A 24,994-nucleotide genomic window follows, 5' to 3' on the forward strand; every position below is an offset into this window, starting at 1 on the left:
GTAACACAAAATTTATCATTTTATTCATTTTAAGTGTATAATTCAGTGGCATTAATTTACACTATTGTGTAGCCCAGGGGTCCCCAAACTTTTTACACAGGGGACCAGTTCACTGTCCCTCAGACCGTTGGAGGGCTGGACTATAAAAAAAACTATGAACAAATCCCTGTGCACACTGCACATATCTTATTTTAAAGTAAAAAAACAAAACAGGAACAAATATAATATTTAAAATAAAGAACAAGTAAATTTAAATCAACAAACTGACCAGTATTTCAATGGGAACTATGGGCCTGCTTTTGGCTAATGAGATGGTCAATGTCCGGTTCCATATTTGTCACTGCTAGCTGTAACAAGTGATATGACGCAATGAAAGAGTGCCCCTTCCGGAAGTGCGGCCGAACTGCGGCGGGGGCCGGATAAATGGCCTCAGGGGGCCACATGCAGCCCGCGGGGCCGTAGTTTGGGGACCCCTGGTGTAGCCATTACCACTATTGCCTGCACTGTTTTCATGTTGTGAAACTGAAACTCTGTACCCATTGAACTCTAACTCCCTATCCTCCACATTCTCTCCTTTCTCCAGCCCTTGGCAACCTCCATTCTACTTTCTGTCTTTATGAATTTGACTACTCTATATACCTCATATCAGTGGAATATATCCGAGTTTTTTCTTCTCCTTTTTCCAAGTGAGAGGAGGGGAGATAGAGAAACAGACTCCTGCATGCACCCGAATGGGGATCTACCCGGCAACCCCCTTCTGGGGCTGATGCTCTGCCTATCTGGGGCCATGCTTGCAACCGAGCTATTTTAGTGCCTGAAGCAGAGGCTCCACAGAACCATCCTCAGTGCCTGGGCTGATGCACTGGAACCACTCGAACCATGGCTGTGGGAGGGGAAGAGAGAGAGAGAGAGAGAAGGGGGAGGGGGAGGAGTGGAGAAGCAGATGGTCACTTCTCCTGTGTCCCCTGACTGGAAATCAAACCCGAGACATCCACATGCCGGGCTGATGCTCTACCACTGAGCCAACCAGCCAGGGCCGAATTTTAAGATTCTTTGGAAATAAACCTTCTAGGTAGCATTTTTATAGGTAGCAATTATTTTATTTTATTTTATATTTTGTATTTTTCTTTTTTTTTTCTTTTTTTTCTGAATCTGGAAACGGGGAGAGACAGTCAGACAGACTCCCACATGCGCCCGACTGGGATCCACCCAGCATGCCCACCAGGGGCGACGCTCTGCCCACCAGGGGACGATGCTCTACCCCTCCGGGGCGTCGCTCTGTTGCGACCAGAGCCACTCTAGCGCCTGGGGTAGAGGCCAAGGAGCCATCCACAGCGCCCAGGCCATCCTTGCTCCAATGGAGCCTCGGCTGTGGGAGAGGAAGAGAGAGACAGAGAGGAAGGACAGGGGGAGGGGTGGAGAAGCAGATGGGTGCTTCTCTTGTGTGCCCTGGCCGGGAATCGAACCCAGGACCTCTGCACGCCAGGCCGACGCTCTACCACTGAGCTAACCAGCCAGGGCCTATTTTGTATTTTTCTGAAGTGAGAAGCGGGGAGGCAGAGAGACAGACTCCAGCATGTGCCCAACTAGGATCCACCCAGCATGCCCATTAAGGGGCAATGCTCTGCCCATCTAGTGCGTTGCTTCGTTGGAACCAGAACCATTCTAGCTTCTGAGGCCGAAGTCATGGAGCCATCCTCAGCAACTGGGCCAACTTTGCTCCAATGGAGCCTTGGCTGTGGGAGGGGAAGAAAGAGACAGAGAGAGAGGAGAGGGGGAGGGGTGGAGAAGCAGATGGACGCCTCTCCTGTGTGCCCTGGACAAGAATTGAACCCTGGACTTCCACATGCCAGGCCGATGCTCTACCACTGAGGCAACAGGCCAGGGCCCCTCCAATTTATTATTATTTATTTTATTTTTATTAAACAATTTTTTTTTCATTGATTTGAGGGAGAGAGAAAAGCATCAAGTTGTCCCACTTAGTTGTTCCATCTATTGCGCACTTACTGATTGCTTCTCACATGCGCCCTCACCAGGATCAAACCTGCAACAGCTGGCACTCCGGGCTGATGCTCTGTCCACTGAGTACCCAGCCAGAGTCTGCCTCCTTTTCTAAAGTGAAAAACCTCAATATACAGAGAATTTGAGAGGATCATACAGTGATCACTCATACCTGTTAATATTTTGCCATATTTGGGTTATCTCTAAATTTCTTTGTTATCATTTTGGCTGAATCATTTTAAAGTAAGTTGTAGACATCATTTTGCTTCATACTTTAAGTAGTTTGGCATATATCTCAAAATGTTTTCTAAGACATACATCATTAAAGCTAAGAAGATCAACAATAATTCTCTAATACTATATAATATTCAGTCCATATTTAGTTTTTTTCAGTTGTCCCAAAAATGTTTTTTATAACTGATAGTTTTTAACCATACCTAACATTTTATTTTTTTTGACAGAGACAGAGAGAGACAGAGAGAGGTACAGATAGGGACAGACAGAGACAGGGAGAGAGATGAGACGTATTAGTTCTTTGTTGTGGCATCTTAGTTGTTCATTGATTGCTTTCTCATATGTGCTTTGACCAGGGGGCTACTGCAGTCACCCCTTGCTCAAGCCAGCAACCTTGAGCTCAAGCTGGTGAGCCTTGCTCAAGCCAGGTGAGCCTGCACTCAAGCTGGCGACCTTGGGGTTTTGAACCTGGGTCAGTCGCATCCCAGTCTGACACTCTATCTACTGTGCCACCGCCTGGTCAGGCAACCACATCTACCATTTTAATGATTGTTTTTAATTAGCATTTTATGTAGAACCCAAGGGTTGATCCAGTGAGCTTCTCCCATTTACAAGAAAAATTTCCCCCTAATTACAAAAGTAATTGGATTGCTATTTGTTAAAAATTAAAACATTCTAGCAATGGTCAACTAACAAAGTGAAATTCCTTTGAAATTAAGCTTTTTAGAGTTAATCATTCTTAACTATTTGGTGTACTATATATTCTTTCTTTATAAGCCTTTCTGTAAGAACCATTAAATCCTATTTTAGAACCCTACTGTTCTTTCTGCTCAGTAGTTCAAGTTTGGGTTCTTAAGTTATGGTCCATAGATAAGCTTCAGATTGCCAGATAACAAAAAAACCAGTTTCATTATAGAAGCAAAATTGCTAAAATACTATTGCTTTTGTCACTTGACTTTCTGTGAGGAGAGACTAATGCTTTCTGAGGTAGTTTAAGATTCCCTTTGGCATAAAGTATACTTTAGAAGGCTCTGATTTGCCAAGTGGGTAGGCTGGGCATATTTCTGGTAAGAGGGTTTTTAGGAATTCCATAGTAGAGCTGAAAGGCTGCCTAAGAGGGTGAGAGCAGGATATGCGTACGGGCTTTTGGAGTAAGAAGGAAACATTGGTAGACAGAGAACTAAAAAATAAATATGGCCTGACCAGGCAGTGGCGCAGTGGATAGAACGTCGGACTGGGATGCAGAGGACCTAGGTTCGAGATCCTGAGGTTGCCAGCTTGAGCGCGGGCTCATCTGGTTTGAGCAAAAAGCCCACCAGCTTGAACCCAAGGTCGCTGGCTCCAGCAAGGGGCTACTCAGTCTGCGGAAGGTCTGCGGTCAAGGCACATATGAGAAAGCAATCAGTGAACAACTAAGGTGTTGCAACGCGCAATGAAAAACTAATGATTGATGCTTCTTATCTCTCTCCGTTCCTGTCTGTCTATCCCTCTCTCTGACTCACTCTCTGTCTCTGTAAAAAAATAAAATAAAATAAAATAAAATAAATATGGGAACTGAATTGCCAGCGTTAAAAGGAGCCTGGGTGGGCAGAGTCTAAATCCTGTTATACTCAGACACACTACATTAGCTCTTGCAGATTTCTGCCTTATAACACTTAGACTTTTTTCTTCTGTTATGCATTGTGAGTGTGTTCTTTTAAAAGAGACAGTTATATTCAAGGCTGAGATAGATGCTAGGTGTTCATGTCACAAACTCCTAACATAGCGTGGTCCATTGGGAGCTGCAGAGATGGAGAACCTCTGAGACTTGGCAAGTGAGATCAGGCCGGCAAGGATAACAAGACTCTTGTGTACCAGTGTGTCCTGAGGCCATTGCTTCTCTTTTATGGAGAGGGGTAACCTCTTTCTTTCTCTCGACATATTGCAGCAAAGAGAAACTGTAGATGTTGACCTTGAAAATGATCTTTTAGCTTTGCTTGATATAATACACTGAATTGAGGCCCTGGGAACTCATTTTTAGCTTTAATGATTATATAAACCTTTTTGCCATGGTCACTTTGCCATCCATAAAATGGAAGGCAAAATTGAGGGCAGATTAATTGCAGTATGTGTTGCCTCAGGCTGTCTGTCTCTCTAAACAAAGGCTGGATTAGGTCTTTGCCAATAGGCAGCCTAAATATGGCAAGGGGCGGGTTAGGTATGATTAAGTGTTAATTAAAAAAAAAGAAAGAAAGAAAGAAAAAAAAGAGCCTGACCAGGCGATGGCGCAGTGGATAGAGTGTCGGACTGGAATGCAGAGGACCCGGGTTCGTGACCCCGAGCTCACCAGCTTGAGCGCGGGCTCATCTGGTTTGAGCAAAAGCCCACCAGCTTGAACCCAAGGTCGCTGGCTCCAGCAAGGGGCTGCTCGGTCTGCTGAAGGCCCACGGTCAAGGCACATATGAGACAGCAATCAATGAACAACTAGGGTGTTGCAACACGCAATGAAAAACTAATGATTGATGCTTCTCATCTCTCTCCGTCCCTGTCTATCCCTCTCTCTGACTCACTCTGTCTCTGTAAAAAAAAAAAAAAAAAAAAAAAAGACCCCTCTGTTACTTCATTTGACTTTCTTCTTGTCTCTTAAGCTCCTGAGCTTCAGCATGACCTCTAAAGTGATTTCATTATGTTTTGGGGAGCTTAGAGGCCATTTTTTCTTGTCTCTGCTCCCACTGCCCCAGATGTTACATTTCTTTATTATCTACCCATTCGATATCTATAAAATACACTTTAAAAATATATGTATACTTTTGCCTGACTGGTGGTGGCACAGTATATTGAGCATTATCCCAGGACATTGAGGGCCCTGGTTAGAAACCCTGAGGTCACTGACTAGAGCCTGGACTCATCAGTTTGAGTGCGGGCTTGCCAGCTTGAGCGTGGGATTGTCATTTGAGCGTTGGGTCACAGGCTTGAGCGTGAGATCATCAACGTGATCCCAAGGTTACTGGCTTGAAGCCCAAGGTCGCTGGCTTGAGCCCAAGGCCTCTGACTTCAGCTAAGGGGTCACTGCTTGGCTAGAGCCACCTGGTCAAGGCATGTATGAGAAGCAATCAATGAACAACTAAAGTGAAGCAACTACGAGATGATGCTTCTCATCTCTTTCACCCCCCTTCCTTTCTGTCTTTCTCTCTAAAAAAAATAAAAAAAAAATACTTGTAATATATATGAATATTGTTATAAAGTTTATTATAGTATAATAAATAATATAAATGATCATGTATAATAATAAAATGAACATATGTGAACCTATTACCCAACCTAAGTAATTGTTAATGCTGTTGAGGCTTCCTGTGTGTCCCCGCCAATAACTCCTTTTCTCTCAATTCTCCAGAATTTTGTGTTTCTCTCTCCCTTGATGGCTGTGCTTTCAACGTCTTTTCTTGAGGTTCTTCTGACTTTAATGTGGTCACTGTAAAGAAGAATCTGCTTAACCTCGAAAATAGACATTAGGCAAAAATATTTTAAAATACATGTATATCTACCCATAGACTTCAAGTTGATTCATCGAAGTCTTAACAGATATGAGTGGGTGGTTTGATTAAACTTAGTTTTTATTATCCTTTTCTGAATAAAAAATATTTATAATGAAATATGCCTTATTTTTGCATTAAGAACTTAAAAAAATTTTTTTATTCATTTTAGAGAAGGGGGGGAGAGAGAGAGAGAGAGAGAGTGAGAGAGAGAGAGGAGAGAGAAAGAGAAGGGGGAGGAGCAGGAAGCATCAACTCCCATATGTGCCTTGACCAGGCAAGCCAGGGTTTTGAACTGGCGACCTCAGTGTTTCCAAATTGACACTTTATCCACTGCGCCACCACAGGTCAGGCCCCAGAAACTTTTTTTTTTAAAGTGGAGAAGTAGCTGCAGGCTTTCCTGTGGGAGTAGCTTATCAGGTTTGGGGGGAAGGAAGGATAATGCCAGACAAATTCTGTTGCCACAGGTAGAGGTAGAAGAGTCTGATGAATCTAGATTTGCCTGGGCAGGGGTGCTTCTCTCTTTTTTAAAAAAAAATTTTTAATTTTTTGTATTTTTCTGAAGTGCGAAGCAGGAAAGCAGAGAGACCAACTCCCGCATGCACCCGACTAGGATCCACCCGGCATGCACACCAGGGGGTGATGCTCTGCCCATCTGGGCCATTGCTCAGTTGCAACTGGAGCCATTCTAGCGCCTGAGGCAGAGGCCATGGAGCCATCTTCAGTGCCCGGGCCAATTTTGCTGCAGTGGAGCCTTGGCTGCAGGAGGGGAAGAGAGAGAGAGAGAAAGGAGAGGAGGAAGGGTGGAGAAGCAGATGGGTGCTTCTCCTCTGTGCCCTAGCTGGGAATTGAACCTGGGACTTCCACACGGCAGGCTGACGTTCTGCCGCTGAGCCAACCAGCCAGGGTCAGGGGTGCTTCTCTTTGGCTGCCTAGGGGCTCCGCTGTAAGCTATGGAGAATGTCAGGGATTGTCATCGCACTCTTTTTGCACTGCCTCTCTCTGAGGAGAGGTAAATGTATTTCTGGACCATAACCCCTTGATATTTTCTAATTGTCAGGTTTTAGTTGATAGTTCCATCTTTGAGGTAGTAGCAGGTTAATATTAGGGTGAGTACTGTTAGCTCACTTCTATAATGCTGTAATCTGTTAATATACCTCTCTAGAATGGACTTCAATCTGGATCCTGTTAGGGCTAATTTGAAACATCATAGCCTGACCAGGAGGTGGCGCAGTGGATAAAGTGTTGGCCTGGAACCTGGACCCAGGTTCGAAACCCCGAGGTTGCCGGCTTGAGTGTGGGCTCACTAGCTTGAGTTCATAGTCACCAGCTTGAGCATGGGATCATAGACATGACCCCATGGTCGCTGGCTTGAGCCAGAAGGTTGTGGGCTTGAGCAAGGGGTCACTGGCTCTATTTGATATAATACACTGAATTGAGGCCCTGGGAACTCAGTCCCCTGGTCAAGGCACATATGAGAAAGCAGTCATTGAACAACTAAGGTGCTGCAACGAAGAATTGATGCTTCTCATCTCTTTCTCTACCTGTCTGTCTGTCTCTGACCCTCTGTCTCTTTCACTAAAAAAAAAAAGAAGCATCATAAGCATTATCTGTTTTAGATAAGCTGGTATGACCCTCTTCTTCTTTTTTTTAATTAAAAAATTTTTTAAAAATATTTTTCATTTATTAATGTCAGAGAGAGAGGAAGGGAGAGACAGAGACAGAAACATCAAGCTGTTTCTGTATGTGCTCTGACCGGGGATCGAACCGGCAAGCTTTACATATTGGAATGTTGCTCCACCAGCGGAGCTATCCGGCAAGGACCGACTCCCTTCTTACCTCCATTTCACACCCTCACGCACAAAGAGCCTGGATAGTAAATAAGCTTTGATGCTTCTGGTGATTGGAGGTGATAGTGATAGAGCAGCTCTTTCTTGTTCATAGGTGGTTCTATTTTTTAATAACTAGACTGTGAGTTCTGGGAGACCAGGAGGCTTTGTTTTGTTCAGTGCTATGTATGTAGTGTCCAGTGCAGTGCTTGCTATATAGTAGCTACTAAATAAGTATTATAGAATAAATGACTTTAGAGGGAAGAAGAGTGATCAAGCGTTCACAGCTTTCCTGTTTGTAAAAAATGTGCTCAGTGCAAGGAGAAGCATGAGCTTGACTCTGGTTTCTAGCTAGTTTCTTTCTGATTCCACTGCCAGTTTGCTATGAATTGTTAGGGCTCATAGAGGGTGGTGCTTATAGCTGGTAATTGGGGAAGAGTTGGAAAGGGAATGGACCTGACTGTAGAGAAGCAAAGGGCATGGCCCACTAGAACCATTACAGTAATTAGATGGCTCTCAGGAAGGAGGTTAGCTGTCCATCAGAATACCAAGAATATTTAAGAAAAAAAATCTTCTGGGGAATTCTTTTTCCTAGAAGAAAAGCAAGAATTATTTCAGTAGAATTTTTATTTTATTTCATTTATTGATTTCAGCCAGAGAAGAAGGGAGAGAGAGAAAGACAGACAGACAGGAACACCAATCCATTCCTGTATGTACCCTGACCAGGGATTGAACTGGCAACCTCTGCTCTTCGGGCTGATGCTCTAACCACCAAGCTATCCGGCCAGGGCAAACCTTGATTTTCGTTCATGAATTTTGTGGGGAAGGAAAGTGTGAATGTTCTTTTTGATGATACACATCTTTATTCACTAGAGAAATATGGTCTGGATGATTTAGAGAGAAGGGTTTTATTTTTTTTATTTTTTTTATTTTTTTGTATTTTTCTGAAGTTGGAAACGGGGAGGCAGTCAGACAGACTTCCTTCCACATGCGCCCGACCAGGATCCACCTGGCATGCTCACCAGGGGGCGATGCTCTGCCCATCTGGGGCGTCGCTCTGTTGCAACCAGAGCCACTCTAGTGCCTGAGGCAGAGGCCATGGAGCCATCTCAGCACCCAGGCAAACTTTGCTCCAATGGAGCCTTGGCTGTGGGAGGGGAAGAGAGAGACAGAGGAAGGAGAGGGGGAGGGGTGGAGAAGCAGATGGGTGCTTCTCCTGTGTGCCCTGGCCGGGAAACGAACCTTGACTCCTGCATGCCAGGCCGACGCTCTACCACTGAGCTAACCTGCCAGGGTAAGAAGGGTTTTATTTTTATTTTACAGATGAGCATCGGCTTCATAGCGGCAAACTCTGTCTGATTATCCTCACGTGTATTGCAGAGGTAGGTCTCACCAGTCCTCTGGTATTAGCTAATTTCTTACAAAATGCTATCTTTTTCTGCCCTTCTTGCCCCTTAGGGTCCCAAAGCTTGGGAGAGAAAATATGCCTCCTTTGTATTGTCTGTCTCCTCCTGCTAGAATATAAGCTCTTATAGCAGATATTTTGTCTCCTTCACCAGTCCACTCTCAGTTTCTGGTGCATAGTAGAGGCTTTATTAATATTTACTGCATGAATTAATGAATTATGAATTATAATATAACTGCTATAATTCAGAACTGGAAGATTTTAGCTCTTAATAGTGTATTTTCATTCTTTATATAATTATATATTATTTATCGATTTTAGAGTGAGAGGACAGGAGAGAGAGAAAGAGAAAAAAAGAGAGACAGACAGACTGATTTGTTGTCCCACTTATGTGTGTGTGCATCCATTGGTTGATTCTTATATGTGCCCTGACCGGGGATGGAACCTGCAACATTGGCATATCAGGACAACGCTCTAACCAACTGAACTACCCAGCCAGGGCTAACTCTTAATAGTTTAAAACAAGAGACTTAACCTTCTTTAGAAAAAAAGAATCCTGCCCCTTTGAAGCTAGCTGCTCATGTTGGGTCTTTTCCATTTCACAAAATGAAAAAAGGAGCTCAGGTGTCCTGTGAGGGGAAGTGGAGAGAAGCCAAAGAGGGCAGCTGGAAAGTGAGTGAAGTTGGGCTGAGCGCCGTTTGGCGAAAAAGAGTCCAGGGAGTTAAAGAAGAGTTGCTTTGGCTTTATAAGGAGCTACTTTTGCTTGGATTAATTAGGCCTGAACTCACCCTGGATTTTGGTAGCAACACAGGTATGGCAGAACTTGAATCAATTTAGAGCTAAATTTATAGCTTTGACCTCCCCCTTCCTTAAAACAGTAAAAGTGGTCCACATGGAATAGAGAGAGATCTCTCTCAGTTCTTTATGTTCTCTGAAAAGATGGCCTACTTTTCACCAGGTTAGGGATAGCTGGTTGTAGAAGAGCTGCCGATTAGCAGTGGGCCTGGTGTAATTGCTTTACAAAAATCTTTCTAAGAAAATCTTTAAAGGAGTTGTATTTCGCAGATTGTAACAGCTCTAAGTAATTGGAGTCTGAAGCCATGTCAGATCTTCGGCTAAGGTGTTGGGAAAGGGCCAGGGGATGTTTTATTACTGATCCATGATGAAAGGTTTTTGATTTCCCATCGGTCTTCAGGGAAGGCAGAGACAGATGGGGTCTTGCTTACTGCCATGCTGCCGTGTAGCAGTTTTCTCCTGCTATGCCGAGCCCGTTCTGGTGGACCACAGGCCCTTCTTCTCGATTGTAGAACCTTTTGTGGAGCGTGTACATGCATCCTGCAGCTCCTATGAAAACTTTCAAGCTGTCACAAACAGAGCTATCTCCATCTCCACAAACAGAGATCGGAAAACAGATTCCTCTCAGCATTTGCCTCAACTTCCTGTGTCTTAATTTTTATTATTATTTGCTTTGATATTTTTGACCAGTTAGAGACAGACTGAGAATTACTCCAAAGTGAAATCTCTTGGCTTAAGTAGGGTCTGACATAAAGGCTCTAGGCTTAACCCATTAACTCTCCAACTGGTCCTTCAAAGTAGCTCTTCAAGTCCAAGGACTTTTAGGAAGTGTAATAGATTATAAACATGATTTTCTTAAGTATAGCTCTCATTCCTTACTTTTTCTCTATATTTTTATTTTTATTAGGATCAGTATGCAAATGCATTTTTGCATGACGACAACATGAATTTTCGAGTAAACTTACATAAGATGGTAGGTATTACTTCTGCTTCTTGTTTTTTCTTACTGCAAATTTTTTTTTGTGTTGGCAGGATTGGGGAGGATGAAATTGATCCTACTTAGAACAAATGTGGGTGGAATGCTGTGCTAAAGGGCTCTTGCTTGACTGCTGTTCTGCCGACCCATGCCTGTAGATGGGATTTTTTTGCATGTCACGAAGCTGTTTCTTATTCTAGAGGAGAGGGAAAGATCCGTAACCACATACCCATGGTGTTAATATTAGAATGTATCAGTAACATAGACTTCAACAAGGAGGTGGATCTAAGCCTTTTGTTTTCAAAATGTACATAGTATGATCTTTGATTAGTTAAGACTAGATACTGCTTTGTTTATTCATCTGAGTAGTGATGGATATAGAATATGAAGGATCAGGAAATTTCCTAAAACATTCAAAAATATTACAGAGGTTTATAACTGAACTGAACAGTGGCAGTGGCAGCTGCCACTGTTGCTGCTTCTACACAGTCACTTTGTCCTCTTTTATTCTTGATTATTGTTTTATCAAAGAAAAATATTAATATATCTCTTTTGTTATTAGTAATCTCTCCTGTGTAGATAAAATCAAAGTAAAAAACAACAGCTTTCCCATTGTATAGTATGCTCCAGCACGCTTTGTGGCTGTTGTCTTGCTGTGGATTGTGTTTTTATCACAGGCTTGCAATGCATTGATAGCTGAGAAGCATTTATAAGTCCTCCCTGACCCACCCTACCCCAACTGTTAGAAAAAGTAGTATCTCTTTAGTAGTGATCTTACTTGCATTAAAATCATGGTGATGAGACATTGGATGTCAGTTCAGGTTTCTGTTAATTTCATTTCTTTTTCTGTTTGAAGCCTATGCGACACAGGAAGAAGGCAGCAGATAAGAACCTTCCCTGCCGTCCTTTAGTATGTGCAGTACTGGGTGAGTATCATTGTAGTTGGCATCTGAGTCAGCGACAGGTTTTCACGATTTAGATGAAGGATAGATCCTGGCTGATATACTTCTTTCTCAGAAGACTTTTTACTAGTTATGTTTCTCCCCTGGCCTAAGAAACCATGTTTTCTGTTGAATTTGGTAAAGCAACTTCAGTGAATAAAATGCTTAATTAAAGGATAATCTTATTCAAAGAAAAAGATCTTTCTAAGGGAGATAAATGGCTAAACCTGATACATGGTTTACATTTGTAAAGCATCTTACTCTTGATCAAGATTTCAGATTCTGCCCTCCCTTTCTTGGTTCAGATTGATGTGTCAGCTGGCCAGGAGGCTTGAAGTGTAAGATTCAGACATGCAAAACTTCCTCTGAGTAAAAAATTAAGCTGAAATGTGGCTGATGGAGCTGACAGGTAGGGGGTTGTATCTTTAGGTAATTTTGTCAGAATGCTGTATTTTCCTCAGGGGAACGATATGAACTCTTAATTCCATTTCATTTGGATATCCAGCCCTAGTTCGTAAATCTACTTGATTTTACAAACAGTGATTAAGACTATCTAATAAACTTCTATTGACCCAAAGCCCCACAGACTGTTTCAGTCAATATCTGTCAAACTGAGTGTGATAGTGAGATGAGACAGACAGACATAGCTTTAGAGTTGAATCTCTGCCTACCTCATCACTAAGTTCTCAGAATATGATTCCCCTCTGGCATTTTGCATTAGTACCATGGTGTGAAATATCTGAACAGTGAAATCTCCCTTGTATCTGAATTTATTGGCAGGTCAAGGTATCCTTCTGGAAGCAGGAGAGTGAATTAATTTTCTTGTTACTTTACAAGTGGCAGGTGGTGAAAAGTGTTGCAAAAGTGCCTTATATAAAATAAATTTAAGTGCATGTGAATAAGAATGTGATTAGTGGATGATACTCAGCATGAGAGCAAGATGCACTCAGACGGTTTTTTCCAACTCAAAGGCAAGGAATGAATTCCATTCTGATTGATTTAATTTTTCTCTTTTCCCCATTTAGACCTTATGGTAGAGTTTATTGTAACACACATGATGAAGGAGTTTCCCATGGATCTCTATGTGTAAGTACCATGGTTCATTTAATATGTGCAAATCTATTTTATAGAATTGAGTGATAGGAAATTTATAGTCACAAAATTTCTATGTATACTTCACTTTGGGGAAAAACAATTTTGTCTGTGGAAATGTGTTGGGGAGCATTTTATGGCCTGGATTTATTATTATACATCTTTCTAGAAGGGGGAAAAAGTACAAACCACAATTTGGACCCTGCACAGGTCTTTATTATTACTTGTAGGCACACTGCATGAGGAGCAAGGCTAATGCATTGAAGCAGTGATCATGGGTGGCTGTTTTATCCAAAGATACCGAATACCAGCAGCCGTCTTAGTCATCCGTGGGCTTAGCATCAAAGTGATCAGCAGTAGTTAGTTGATAGGAGAACGCCAAAGAGAGCTTCTTTCTGGTTCATTCTTAGCTTACATTGTTCTAGCAACCCAGCCGGAACTCTGCTGCCTAGGTAGATTATGTATACAGTGCCCTGGCTGGGAGATTCCTGCCTCCTGAGGAGACCTATTGTCTCTCACAATTCTTGACAGCCTGTACAACTGGAGCATTTGAAAATCATACTTTAGTAAAGTTTAAACCTTATGACTTTTGCTCTCCTTTGCTGTTTCTGCCTTTTTTTTAATCTAGCATGCCCAAAAACAGCTATGCCACATTAATGTGATCTCAAATATGTATATTATATTTATTCCTCAAAAAGCATCTGAATAGAGTCTGACAATGGAATTGCTACCTCCATTTTTTTGAGCAAGAGAGAAGTTTGGTACACAGAGAGAGGCTCAGTGTACTTCATTCTAATGCTAGGCCTGGGATCTAGGTAATATAAAGGATTTTGCTTAGAATAGAGTAGAACTTCAGCTTTTTTAGACTGCTTATAAGCTATGTAGTCTTGGTGTCCTAGGTCTGAAATGATACAGATTTTACTTTTAGTTAAGAAGGCTTCAGTTCACATTTTTTCGTATCTTTGAGGTATTTAGCATTAGCCTAATCTTTTATTTCAATTCAAAGATGATGAAAAAGCTGCTTTTTGGCCCTGGCCGGTTGGCTTAGTGAATAGAGTGTCAGCCTGTTGCATGGATGTCCTGGGTTCAATTCCCTGGTCAGGGCACACATGACAAACGACTATCTGCTTCTCTTCCCCTTCCTCTCCCCCCTTTTTTTTCTCTTCTCCTCTTATAGCCAGTGGCTTGATTAGTTTGAGCATTGGCCCTGGGCACTGAGGATAGTTCAGTTGATTTGAGCATTGGCCCCAGACAGAGGTTGCCAGGTGGATCCTGCTCGGGGCTTCATGCTGGAGTCTGTCTCTTTATCTCCGCTCCTGTCACTTAAAAAAAAAAAGGAAAGAACAGCTGCTTTTTATAACACATATCATATAAGTTTTCTACTTGTTTTAGATGGGTCTCTAAACTTCAGTACCTTAGGGATCAGATTTGCTGTGCTAGAAATTTTATTTCTAGCTTGATTATCTTATGTTCTAGTTTTAGGATGTGCTATTTAATTTATAGTATATTATTATAGTCTCAGTTTTCTCATTTTTCAAGTAAGGAAACTCAGGTTCTGGCAATGCTTTGCCCAGGTTTATTCTTTCAATAAGCACCATTGCCTAGACTTGAACCCAAATTTTCTTACTATAAATCCTAGGCTCTTGCCATCTATTCTCAGGTGTATTAGTTATCTATTGCTGTGTAACAAACTACCTCAAAACCTAGTGGTTTAAAACAAACATGTAATATCTCAATTTCTGTGGTTCAGGAATCTAGGAGCAGCTTAGCTGGATAGTTTTGGGATAGGGTTTCTCACGAGGCTGCAATCAAAGTGTTAGCTGGAGCTGCAGGCATCTGAGGCTCTACTAGGGCTAGAGAATGGACTTCAAGCTGACTTATGTGGTTGTTGGCAAACCTCAGTTCCTTGCCACTTGGGCCTTTCCATAGGGTTGCTTGGCATGGCAACTGGCTTTCCCCAAAGGAAGTAATCAGAGAGAAAGAGAAAGAGAGTGAGAGCCTAGGATGGAAGCCATAGTGTCTGTTATAACAATCTCAAATGACATACCATTTCTGCTGGGCACACAGACCAACCATGACACAGTGTGGGAAGGGACTCAACAAGGATATGAATGTCGAGGTGGGAACCACTGGGGGCCATCTTGCAGGCTGGCTACTGCAGTTGTATACCTACTAAGTTGCATCACTAAGATTGAAACTCAAGTCTCTCTGACCTCAGAGGCTGCACTCTTGACCACCTCTGTGATAAGTGACAGAGGGTGACTAATGTTGACTGGGGCATCAGAAAAGATTGCAGAAGGTTGTTGTGTTTGACCTGAGTCATAAAGAAATAGTAGGATTTTCCTATGTCGGGGAGTGGGAGAAGGACACACTGAGCAGAGGACCAACCTGTTCAAGGTCTCCGAAATGTGGCATATTTGGAGAATAGAAAGTAATTTAGGATGATTAGAGTGTAGAGTGCTTGGAAGAGGGTAGCAGGCTAGTAAAAACTTTACCTGAGATGAAGTGGATGCTGGGGAACAGTTGAAGGTGGAGGAGCATGGTAAGATTGTGTGTTCAGTACATAGAGTTACAGGTATGGATCTGTCCACCTAACCTATATCCCCACCAGTGAACCTGATCCACACTAAGTACTTTAACTCCCTCCTCCCCCTAGTTCCTAATATTTTTTGTGTTGCCTTGCTTTCTCAGTTGCTTTTTCCATCTGCTCCCTAATATAATGTCCTGAGGTTAGAGAAGATGGAGAAGATAATGAGGCATCAAGTTGACAGAGGCTAGGCAGAAGGTCCCCCCCTCAGGCTGAATTCACTTTCTTTATTACTGTCCATGGGCATATTTCCAGATCTTCCTTCCCCCCTTCCAATCCTCTTTCCAGTTTTTGGCATTTGGAGCGTCAAGTCCTTTTTAGGTGAACTTATCTGCTCCCAGCTGGGCATCAGGCCAGGTTGTTGCTTTGCTTCTCATTATGTACTGCAGCAGCATACAGCAGAAAGAGAGGTTGAAAGCAAAATTAATTTCTACCATTTCAGGTAAGTTTATAATTCTAGTGAAATATGAAGAAATATGGAATATAGAAAGACTTAATATTCAAAGCCAAAATCTGGATCAGAAATGAAATAATTTTATATCTGTATAAAAATGCTGTAGGTAAAGTAATAACAGGAGAGGATGTTTATACCAAAGAAAAAGAAAGAGAGGAAGGGAGGGAGGGAGGATGGGAGGAAGGGAGGGAGGGAAGGAGGAAGGGAGGAAGGAAAGGAGGATGGGAGGAAGAGAGGGAGGGAGGGAGGGAGGGAGGAAGAGGTGGGAACACCCATAGGATTTGGGATTGAGGGGAGATAGTCTCTGAGGAGTCAACTCTCCTTTAATTTACTCTTCCATGGAAAACTTAGTCAGGGAGTCCCAGATCTATGGATAGGCACCAGAAGAAAAGTAGAAACCTCATTGGACCCCACACAAAAAAAAATCAGATTAAAATGGAAATGTTTTGCCCTGGTTAACTCAGTGGTAGAGCTTCACCTGGCCTGTGGATGTCCCAGGTTCAATTCCTGGTCAGGGCACACAGGAGAGGTGACCATCTGCTTCTTCACTCTTCTCCCTCCCATTTCTTTCTCTTTCTCTCTCTTCCCCTCCCACAGCCATGGCTCGATTGGTTCAAGTGAGTTGGGCACTGAGGATGGCTCAATAGAGCCTCTGCCTTAGGTGCTAAAAATAGCTCAGTTGCCTAGCAAGGGCCTCAGATGGGCAGAACACCGTTCCCCATAGGGGGCTTGCCAGGTGGGTCCTGGTCAGGGCACATGCAGGAATCTGTCTCTCTGTCTTCTCTCACTTAAAAAAGCAAAAGAAGTGTCTTGTGTTGAAATAGGAAACGACTATATTCAGGAAAGAAATCTGGAGTCATTCAGCTAGTGCATAATTTTAAGGTAAATAGTGAAAAGAAGAAATGCACCCCCATGTTTATGGCAGCATTGTTCATAATAGCGAAGATCTGGAAACCGCCCAAGTGTCCGTCAGTGGACGAGTGGATTAAAAAGCTTTGGTACATATATATCATACTATGGAATACTACTCAGCCATAAGAAATGATGACATCGAATCATTTACAATAGTGGTTCTCAACCTGTGGGTTGCGACCCCGGCGGGGGCCATACGACCAAAACACAGGGGTGGCCTAAAGCCATCAGAAAATACATATTTATTATACAATATATTTTTTAATAAAATATGTATTTCTCATGGCTTTAGGCGACCCCTGTGTTTTGGTCGTTTGACCCCCGCCGGGGTCATGACCCACAGGTTGAGAACCACTGATTTACAACAACATGGATGGACCTTGATAACATTATACTGAGCGAAATAAGTAAATCAGAAAAAACTAAGAACTATATGATTCCATACATAGGTGGGACATAAAAATGAGACTCAGAGACATGGACAAGAGTGTGGGAGTTACAGGGTGGGGGGGAGGAGAGGGAGGGGTTTGGGGGAGGGGAGGGGCACAAAGAAAACCAGTTAGGAGGTGACGAAAGACAATTGGACTTTGGGTGATGGGAATGCAGCATAATCAAATGTCAAAATAACCTAGAGATGTTTTCTCTGAACATATGTACCCTGATTTATCAATGTCACCCCATTAAAATTAATTTAAGAAAAATAGTGCAAGTTGAGACCACAAGGCTAATGTCACTTGGGTGGTTGCAGAGGCAGGAAAGGAGCCAGGAACAGTATAGGGTAGATACCTATAGCCTTTTACCAGAGGCTGGAGGCAGCAGGGGTGGGAGACACAGGTAGTGTCTCACTGCTGCTCCACAGCGGCTCAGTGTTGGCATGGCATCAAAAGAGCCAAAGTCAAGCAGGTTCTCTAGATCCAGGCCATGTAAGAAGTGCTGGCGTCCAGGAATGTACGGTGCATGAGTGGTCATTTTTGGGCAGCATCCAGCCACCCTTGCTGGCTGCAGCAAAGCTTTCAGCATCCAGGACCTAATGACTATCAATTTAATGGGGAAATTGATAGAATTTGTATATTCCTAAATTAAATCATGGCTCAAATCAGGGCATCCTGTAGCTAGAACTGTATCAAACAGGAGATCACATCACGATTTCTAAAACTGAACAAATGATTTGGGAGGATGATTTCCACTATAATGTATATCTTTTGGTGAGTAGTTTTGATACAGTTTAGTTTATTTACAGAATAAAGGAATTAAAAATGTTTTTGATGTATATATTAATTTATAGTTCTGTATGGTTTGCAAAATATCCTGAGACACTAGGTTGCTGGTTTGATCCTTGATCAGGGCACATACAGGAAGTGACCAGTGAATGCACAACTACGTGGAACAACAAATGGATACCTCTCCCTCCTTCAGTCTCTCCCTCTCTTTCTCTCAAGTCAATCAGTAAATTAAAAAAAAGTATTAAAAAGGAAAAGCAAGGTCTGCTACATAGTTCTCTCATAAAATTGTATCTGAAAGACTCCTATTTAGAGCTATAGGGTTTGGGAAGCACAGAGAGCTGTGAATAGGGGACGAGGAGAATAGACAAATAACGTAACAGTGCAGGCACATTATTGGGAATATTTTGAAAACTTCCAGGATTTTAACTTAACAAGTTTAGTTTACTTCATTTATGTCTTTGGTATGTTGTCAGGCACTTTGCTTTCTTTAGCTAATATCTTTGGCTCTCACTCCATAGAGGGAAGTTGGTAGTATTTTTTTGTTGTTTATTTTGTTTTGCCTTCTTTTCAGCTCTGCTAAGAGGCCCAAGAAATTAGCTACCCCCATTTTGCTTGATTCTGTGAACTGTCCACTTGATACCCTACAGATTGGTATGGTGTCTGCTGAAGTTACTAGGACCTCAGAATATTCTTTTTTTTTTTTTTCAGATTAAAGCTATGGGACCTGAGAGAGTCTTAGACCTACCTCTAGAAGTATTTTTGTGTTTTTTTTTTTTTTTGTATTTTTCTGAAGTGAGAAGCTGGGAAGCAGACTCCCACATGCACCCGATCGGAATCCACCTAGCATGCCCACCAGGGGGTGATGCTCTGCCCATCTGGCATCTGGGCCGTTGCTCCAGAATGACAGCTTCAAGTAAAGAATCTGTTCTTCCCAAACCCTAGAGCTCTAAATAGGAGTCTTTCAGATACAATTTTATGAGAGAACTATGTAGCAGACCTTGCTTTTCCTTTTTAATACTTTTTTTTATTATTTACTGATTGACTTGAGAGAAAGAGAGGGAGAGACTGAAGGAGGGAGAGGTATCCATTTGTTGTTCCAATAGCTCTGCAAACAGAGCTATTCTAGGAGCCACTCTAGCGCCTGAGGCGGAGGCCATGGAGCCATCCTCAGCACCTGGGCCAACGTTGCTCCAATGGAGCCTTGGCTTCGGGAGGGGAAGAGAGAGACAGAAAGGAGAGGGAGAAGGGTGGAGAAGCAGATGGGCACTTCCCCTGTGTGCCCTGGCGGGGAATTGAACCCGGTACTTCTACACACCGAGCTGATGCTCCACTGCTGAGCCAACTGCCAAGGCCTCTAGAAGTATTCTTTACTTGAAGCTGTCATTCAGTTGAATTGCAATTGGGTATATTAGGTAGAAAGGAGCCACTTCTTGCTATACCCCTTTGCCTTGTTTATTTTCTTTTGTATTTGTTTTTTCTGCCTCATTCTTTTTTTTTTTTTAATTAAATTTAACAGGGTGACATTGATCAATAAGAATACATAGGTTTCAGGTAAACATTTCTATAGCATTTGAATGATAGTTGATTATGTTGTATACCCATCACCCAAAGTCAAATAATTTTCTGTCATCTTATGTTTGTCTTTACTCCCTTCACCCTGCCCCTCCTCCACTTCCCCACATCCCCATATCCCCCTCCCTCTGGTAACCACTTCACTTTTATCTATGTCCATGAGTCTCAGTTTTATATCCCAGCTACATGTGAAATCATACAGTACTTAGCTTTCTCTGATTTACTTACTTCACTCAGTATAATGTTCTCAAGGTCCATCCATGTTGTCATAAATGGCAATACGTGATCATTTCTTATGGCTGAGTAGTATTCCCTTGTATATATGTACCACATCTCTATCCAATCCTGTATCGAGGGACACTGGTTGTTTCCATGTTTTGGCCACTGTGAATAATGCTGTGATGAACATGGGGGTGCATGTGTCTTGACATACCAATGTTTTCAAATTTGGGGGGTAGATACCCAATAGAGGGATTGCTGGGTCATATGGTAGTTCTATTCTTAGTTATTTGAGGAACCACCATACTTTCTTCCATAATGGTTGTACTAATTTGCATTCCCACCAGCAGTGAATGAGGGTTCCTTTTTCTCTACACCCTCTTCAACACTTGTTATAACTTGTCTTGTTGATAATAGCCAATCTAACAGGTTTGAGGTGGTATTTCATTGCAGTTTTGATTTATATTTCTCTAATAGCTAGTGAAGATGAGCATCTTGTCATATATCTGTTGGCCATTTGTATGTCCTCTTGGGAGAAGTGTCTGTTCATGTCCTCTCCCCATTTTTTTTTCTTTATTCATTTTAGAGAGGAGAGGGAGAGACAGAGAGAGAGAGAGAGGAGAGACAGAGAGAGAGAAGGGGGGAGGAGCTAGAAGCATCAACTCCCATATGTGCCTTGACCAGGCAAGCCCAGGGTTTCGAACCGGCGACCTCAGCATTTCCAGGTCGACGCTTTATCCACTGCGCCACCACAGGTCAGGCCTCTCCCCAATTTTTAATTGGATTGTTTGCTTGTTTGTTGCTGAGCTTTATGAGTTCTTTATATATTTTGGATATTAACCCCTTATTGAAGCTGTTGTTTGCAAATATCATCTCCCATTTAGTTGGCTGCCTCTGCCTCATTCTTTCATGTCAGAACAGTTTCAAGAGAAAGAGTCTCTTTGATTTGCCTGAAAGGAGCCGGTTATTTGGATCCAGTTTCGAGGAACTTGACAACTTAATTCTAGGAAGACTTAAGTGCTAAATGTTTAGTTGACATACAGTCAATACTTGTTGAATAAATGAATCAAGATAGGTATGACAGTTTCTTTTCTTTTTTTAAAAAAAGATTTTATTTATTTATTTTAGAGAGAGGATAGAATAAGAGGGGAGGAACGGAAGTATCAATTCATAGTAGTAGTTACTTCTCATGGCAAGCCCAGGGTTTCAAACCAGTGACCTTAGCATTCTAGGTCGATTATTTAACCACTGCGCCACCACAGGTCAGGTGAAAGTTTCTTTCTTTTTAATTTTTGGTTTATGTGATGAGCCTGGAGCTTCAAAGGGTTATAGTCCAAGCTTTGGGCCTCTGTTTCTGCCCCTCTCCATCCCAGTTTACTTTCTGTATATATTTGTCTATTCTGGTGGATATTTTATTTTATTTTTTTCTGGGTAAGCAATTTATTTTATTTATTTATTAATTTTATTTTTTTTACAGAGACAGTGAGTCAGAAAGAGGGATAGATAGGGACAGATAGACAGGAACGGAGAGAGATGAGAAGCATCAATCATTAGTTTTTTGTTGCGACACCTTAGTTGTTCATTGATTGCTTTCTCATATGTGGTTTGACCATGGGGCTCCAGCAGACCAAGTAACCCCTTGCTCGAGCCAGCGACCTTGGGTCCAAGCTGGTGAGCTTTGCTCAAACAGATGAGCCTGCGCTCAAGCTGGCGACCTTGGGGGTCTCGAACCTGGGTCCTCCGCATCCCAGTCTGATGCTCTATCCACTGCATCACCGCCTGGTCAGGCTCTGGGTAAGCAATTTATTATTATTTTTTTTAATTTAGAAATTAGGGCCCTGGCTGGTTAGCTCCATGGTAGAGCATCAGCCTGGTGTGTGGAAGTCCCAGGTTCAAATTCCCACCAGGGCACATAGGAGAAGCGCCCATCTGCTTCTCTATCCTTCCCCCTCTCCTTTCTTTCTATCTCTCTCTTCCCATCCTGTAGCCAAGGCTCCACTGGAGCAAAGTTGGCCCAGGTGCTGAGAATGGCTCCATGGCCTCCACCTCCAGCGCTAGAATGGCTCAGGTTGCAACGAGCAACGCTCCCGGTGGCAGAGCATCGCCCCCTAGTGGGCTTGCTGTGTGGATCCTGGTTGGGGTGCATACAGGAGTCTGTCTCTCTGCCTCCCCGCCTCTCAGTAAAAAAAAAAGATAAGTAAAACAAAATTTAGAAATTAAATTTAATGGGTTGATACTGATCAATAAGACTACATAGGTTTCAGGAGAACATCTCTATAGCATTTGAACTGTTGATAGAGTTGTGTGCCACCACCTGAAGTCAAATCATTTTTCATCCCTATATATTTATCTCTCTTTTCTCCCTTCCCTTCATTCCCTCCCACAGGTAATACTCTGGATATTTCATATAAATGAAATTATATAATATGTGACCTTTAGTGACTTATTTTTACTTAGTCTAATGGTTTCAAGTTTTATCCATGTAGTAGCATGTATTAGTACCTTATTTCTTTTCCTTTTTTTTTTTTTTTGGACAGAGACAGAGAGAGAGTCAGAGAGAGGAATAGATAGGGACAGACAGGAAAGGACAGAGATGAGAAGCATCAATTTTTCATTGTGGCACTTTTAGTTGTTCATTGATTGCTTTCTCATATGTACCTTGACTGTGGAGCTACAACAGACTAAGTAAACCCCTTGCTCGAGCCAGTGAACTTGGGCTCAAGCCATGATGTTCGGCTTCAAGCCAGCAACCTTTGGGCTCAAGCTAGCGACTTTGGGGCTCAAGCCAGAGACCTTGGGGACAGGTCAATGATCCCATGCTCAAGCCAGTGACCCTGTGCTCAAGCTGGCGACCTCGGAGTTTTGAACCCGAGTCCTCTGTATCCTAGTCTGATGCTCTATCCACTGCGCCACCGCCTGGTCAGGCTACAGATTGCTTCTGAGAGAGGTAGGAGAGAGAGAGCAAGAATCATAACTCGTACTTGCTTTCACTTTAGTTGTACATTGAGCTTCTCATACGTGCCTTGACTGGGCAATACCAGTGTCCCCTTGCTCAAGTGAGCAACCTTGGGCATTTTGTGTTGGCGACCTTTTGGGCTCAAGCTGGCAAGCTTTGGGATCATGTGGATTATATCTCCCCCTGGCCCCGTCAGCTCAAGCCAGCAACCCTGCACTAACGAACTGGTGTTCAGAGCTAGTAACCTCCCAGTTTCAAACTGGCTGCCTTAGTGTTCTGGGTTGATGCTTTATACACTGCACCACCACTGGTCAGGCAAAATTTTGATTTAACTAAAAAAAAAAATGTTATGGGCCCTGGCCAGTTGGCTCAGCTGTAGAGCGTCAGCCTGGTGTGTGGGGGGACCCGGGTTCGATTTCCGGCCAGGGCACATAGGAGAAGCGCCCATTTGCTTCTCCACCCCTCCCCCTTCCTTTCTGTCTCTCTCTTCCATTAGAGCAAGGATGGCCTGGGCGCTGGGGATGGCTCCTTGGCCTCTGCCCCAGGCGCTAGAGTGGCTCTGGTTGTGGCAGAGCAATGCCCCTGGTGGGCGTGCCGGGTGGATCCCGGTCGGGCTCATGTGGGAGTCTGTCTGACTGTCTCTCCTCGTTTCCAGCTTCAGAAAAATACAAAAAAAAAAAAAAAAAAAGTTATGGCCTGACTAGGCTGTGGTCCAGAGCAGGTGTCCCCAAACTACGGCCTGCGGGCCGCATGCGGCCCCCTGAGGCCATTTATCCAGCCCCCATCACACTTCTGGTAGGGGCACCTCTTTCATTGTTGGTCAGTGAGAGGAGCACTATATGTGGCAGCCCTCCAACGGTCTGAGGGACAGTGAACTGGCCCCCTGTGTAAAAAGTTTGGGGACCCCTGGTCCAGAGGATAGGAGCATTGGCCTGGGATGCTAAGAACCCAAGTTGGAAACCCCAAGGTTGCCAGCTTGAGCGTGGGGTCATCCGGCTTGAACATGGGCTCACCAGCTTGAGTGCAGGGCCCCTGGTTTGAGCGTGGGATCATAGACACGACCCCTGGTCACTGGCTTGGACCCAAAGTCACTGATTTGAGTCCAAGGTCACTGACTTGAGCAAGGGGTCACTGGCTCTGCTGGAGCCCCCCCATCAAGGCATATATGAGAAAGCAGTCAATAAACAATCAAAGTGCCCCAACTACAAGTTGCTTCTTCTCATCTCTCTCCCTTCCTGTCTCTGTCTGTCCCTGTTTGTCCCTCTCTCTCACTAAAAATAAATAATTTATTGATTTTAGAGAGAAGGAGAGAAACATCAATTTGTTGTTCCACTTATTTATCCATTCATTTGGTTGATTCTTTTTTTTTTTTTTTTTTTTCTGAAGCTGGAAACGGGGAGAGACAGTCAGACTCCCGCCTGCGCCCGACCGGGATCCACCCGGCACGCCCACCAGGGGGCGATGCTCTGCCCCTCTGGGGCGTCGCTCTGCCGGGACCAGAGCCACTCTAGCACCTGGGGCAGAGGCCAAGGAGCCATCCCCAGCGCCCAGGCCATCTTTGCTCCAATGGAGCCTTGGCTGCGGGAGGGGAAGAGAGAGACAGAGAGGAAGGAGGGGGTGGGGGAGGGAGAAGCAAATGGGCGCTTCTCCTATGTGCCCTGGCCGGGAATCGAACCCGGGTCCCCCGCATTCCAGGCCGACGCTCTACCGCTGAGCCAACCGGCCAGGGCCCATTTGGTTGATTCTTATATGTGCCTTGACTGGGGATCAAACTCACAACAGTGGTATATCAAAATGGTTCTCTAACCAGGAGAGCCACACAGCCAGGGCCTTAATTTAACTTTTAATGTAAATAAATTTAACTTAATTACAAATTAATTTAATGTAAATCTTATTTAAAATATAATTTAAATTGAAAACAAATTTAAATAGATCTAAAGAAATATGGTCTTTAATATGACTTTGCAACCTATGTTTGCAACTTTGAATGGAGTAGTCTAATTCTGGTCCATTGGTGCATCCTACCTACAAGGAAAGATATTACTCAAGGGAATGTTATCAGTAGTGCCTAATTGATTATTGAGCTGTTGTGGTTATAGCCCCCTTTTCTTCCTGATAAGGAGAATCAGTACAAATAATATATCTGTGTGTGGGAGGATATTTACCCACTGATAGGCTGCAGGTAGAAGTTCCTTTCTTTTGTATGTGTGCAGATTTATATTCAGCATCTTTAGTTGCCTGAGCAAAGCTGCCACGCTAAAGAAAGCATATCTTTGGTGTGTTGCA

General features: G+C 43.2%; 1 protein-coding gene across 4 annotated transcripts in view; it reads left to right on the plus strand.

Moving 5' to 3' along the window:
• Positions 1–24,994, plus strand: part of ARMH3 (armadillo like helical domain containing 3) — a 304,301-nt gene that overhangs the window by 139,619 nt on the left and 139,688 nt on the right. For all 4 annotated transcript variants that reach the window (XM_066355941.1, XM_066355939.1, XM_066355938.1 and 1 more), the window contains 4 exons: positions 8,900–8,958; positions 10,684–10,749; positions 11,609–11,678; positions 12,719–12,779. In XM_066355941.1, coding sequence (XP_066212038.1) covers positions 8,900–8,958; positions 10,684–10,749; positions 11,609–11,678; positions 12,719–12,779 — 256 coding nt within the window. The remainder of the gene's footprint in view (positions 1–8,899; positions 8,959–10,683; positions 10,750–11,608; positions 11,679–12,718; positions 12,780–24,994) is intronic.

This window comes from Saccopteryx leptura, chromosome 13 (genome assembly GCF_036850995.1).
Source record: "Saccopteryx leptura isolate mSacLep1 chromosome 13, mSacLep1_pri_phased_curated, whole genome shotgun sequence".
In the NCBI taxonomy this organism is placed as follows: domain Eukaryota; kingdom Metazoa; phylum Chordata; class Mammalia; order Chiroptera; family Emballonuridae; genus Saccopteryx; species Saccopteryx leptura.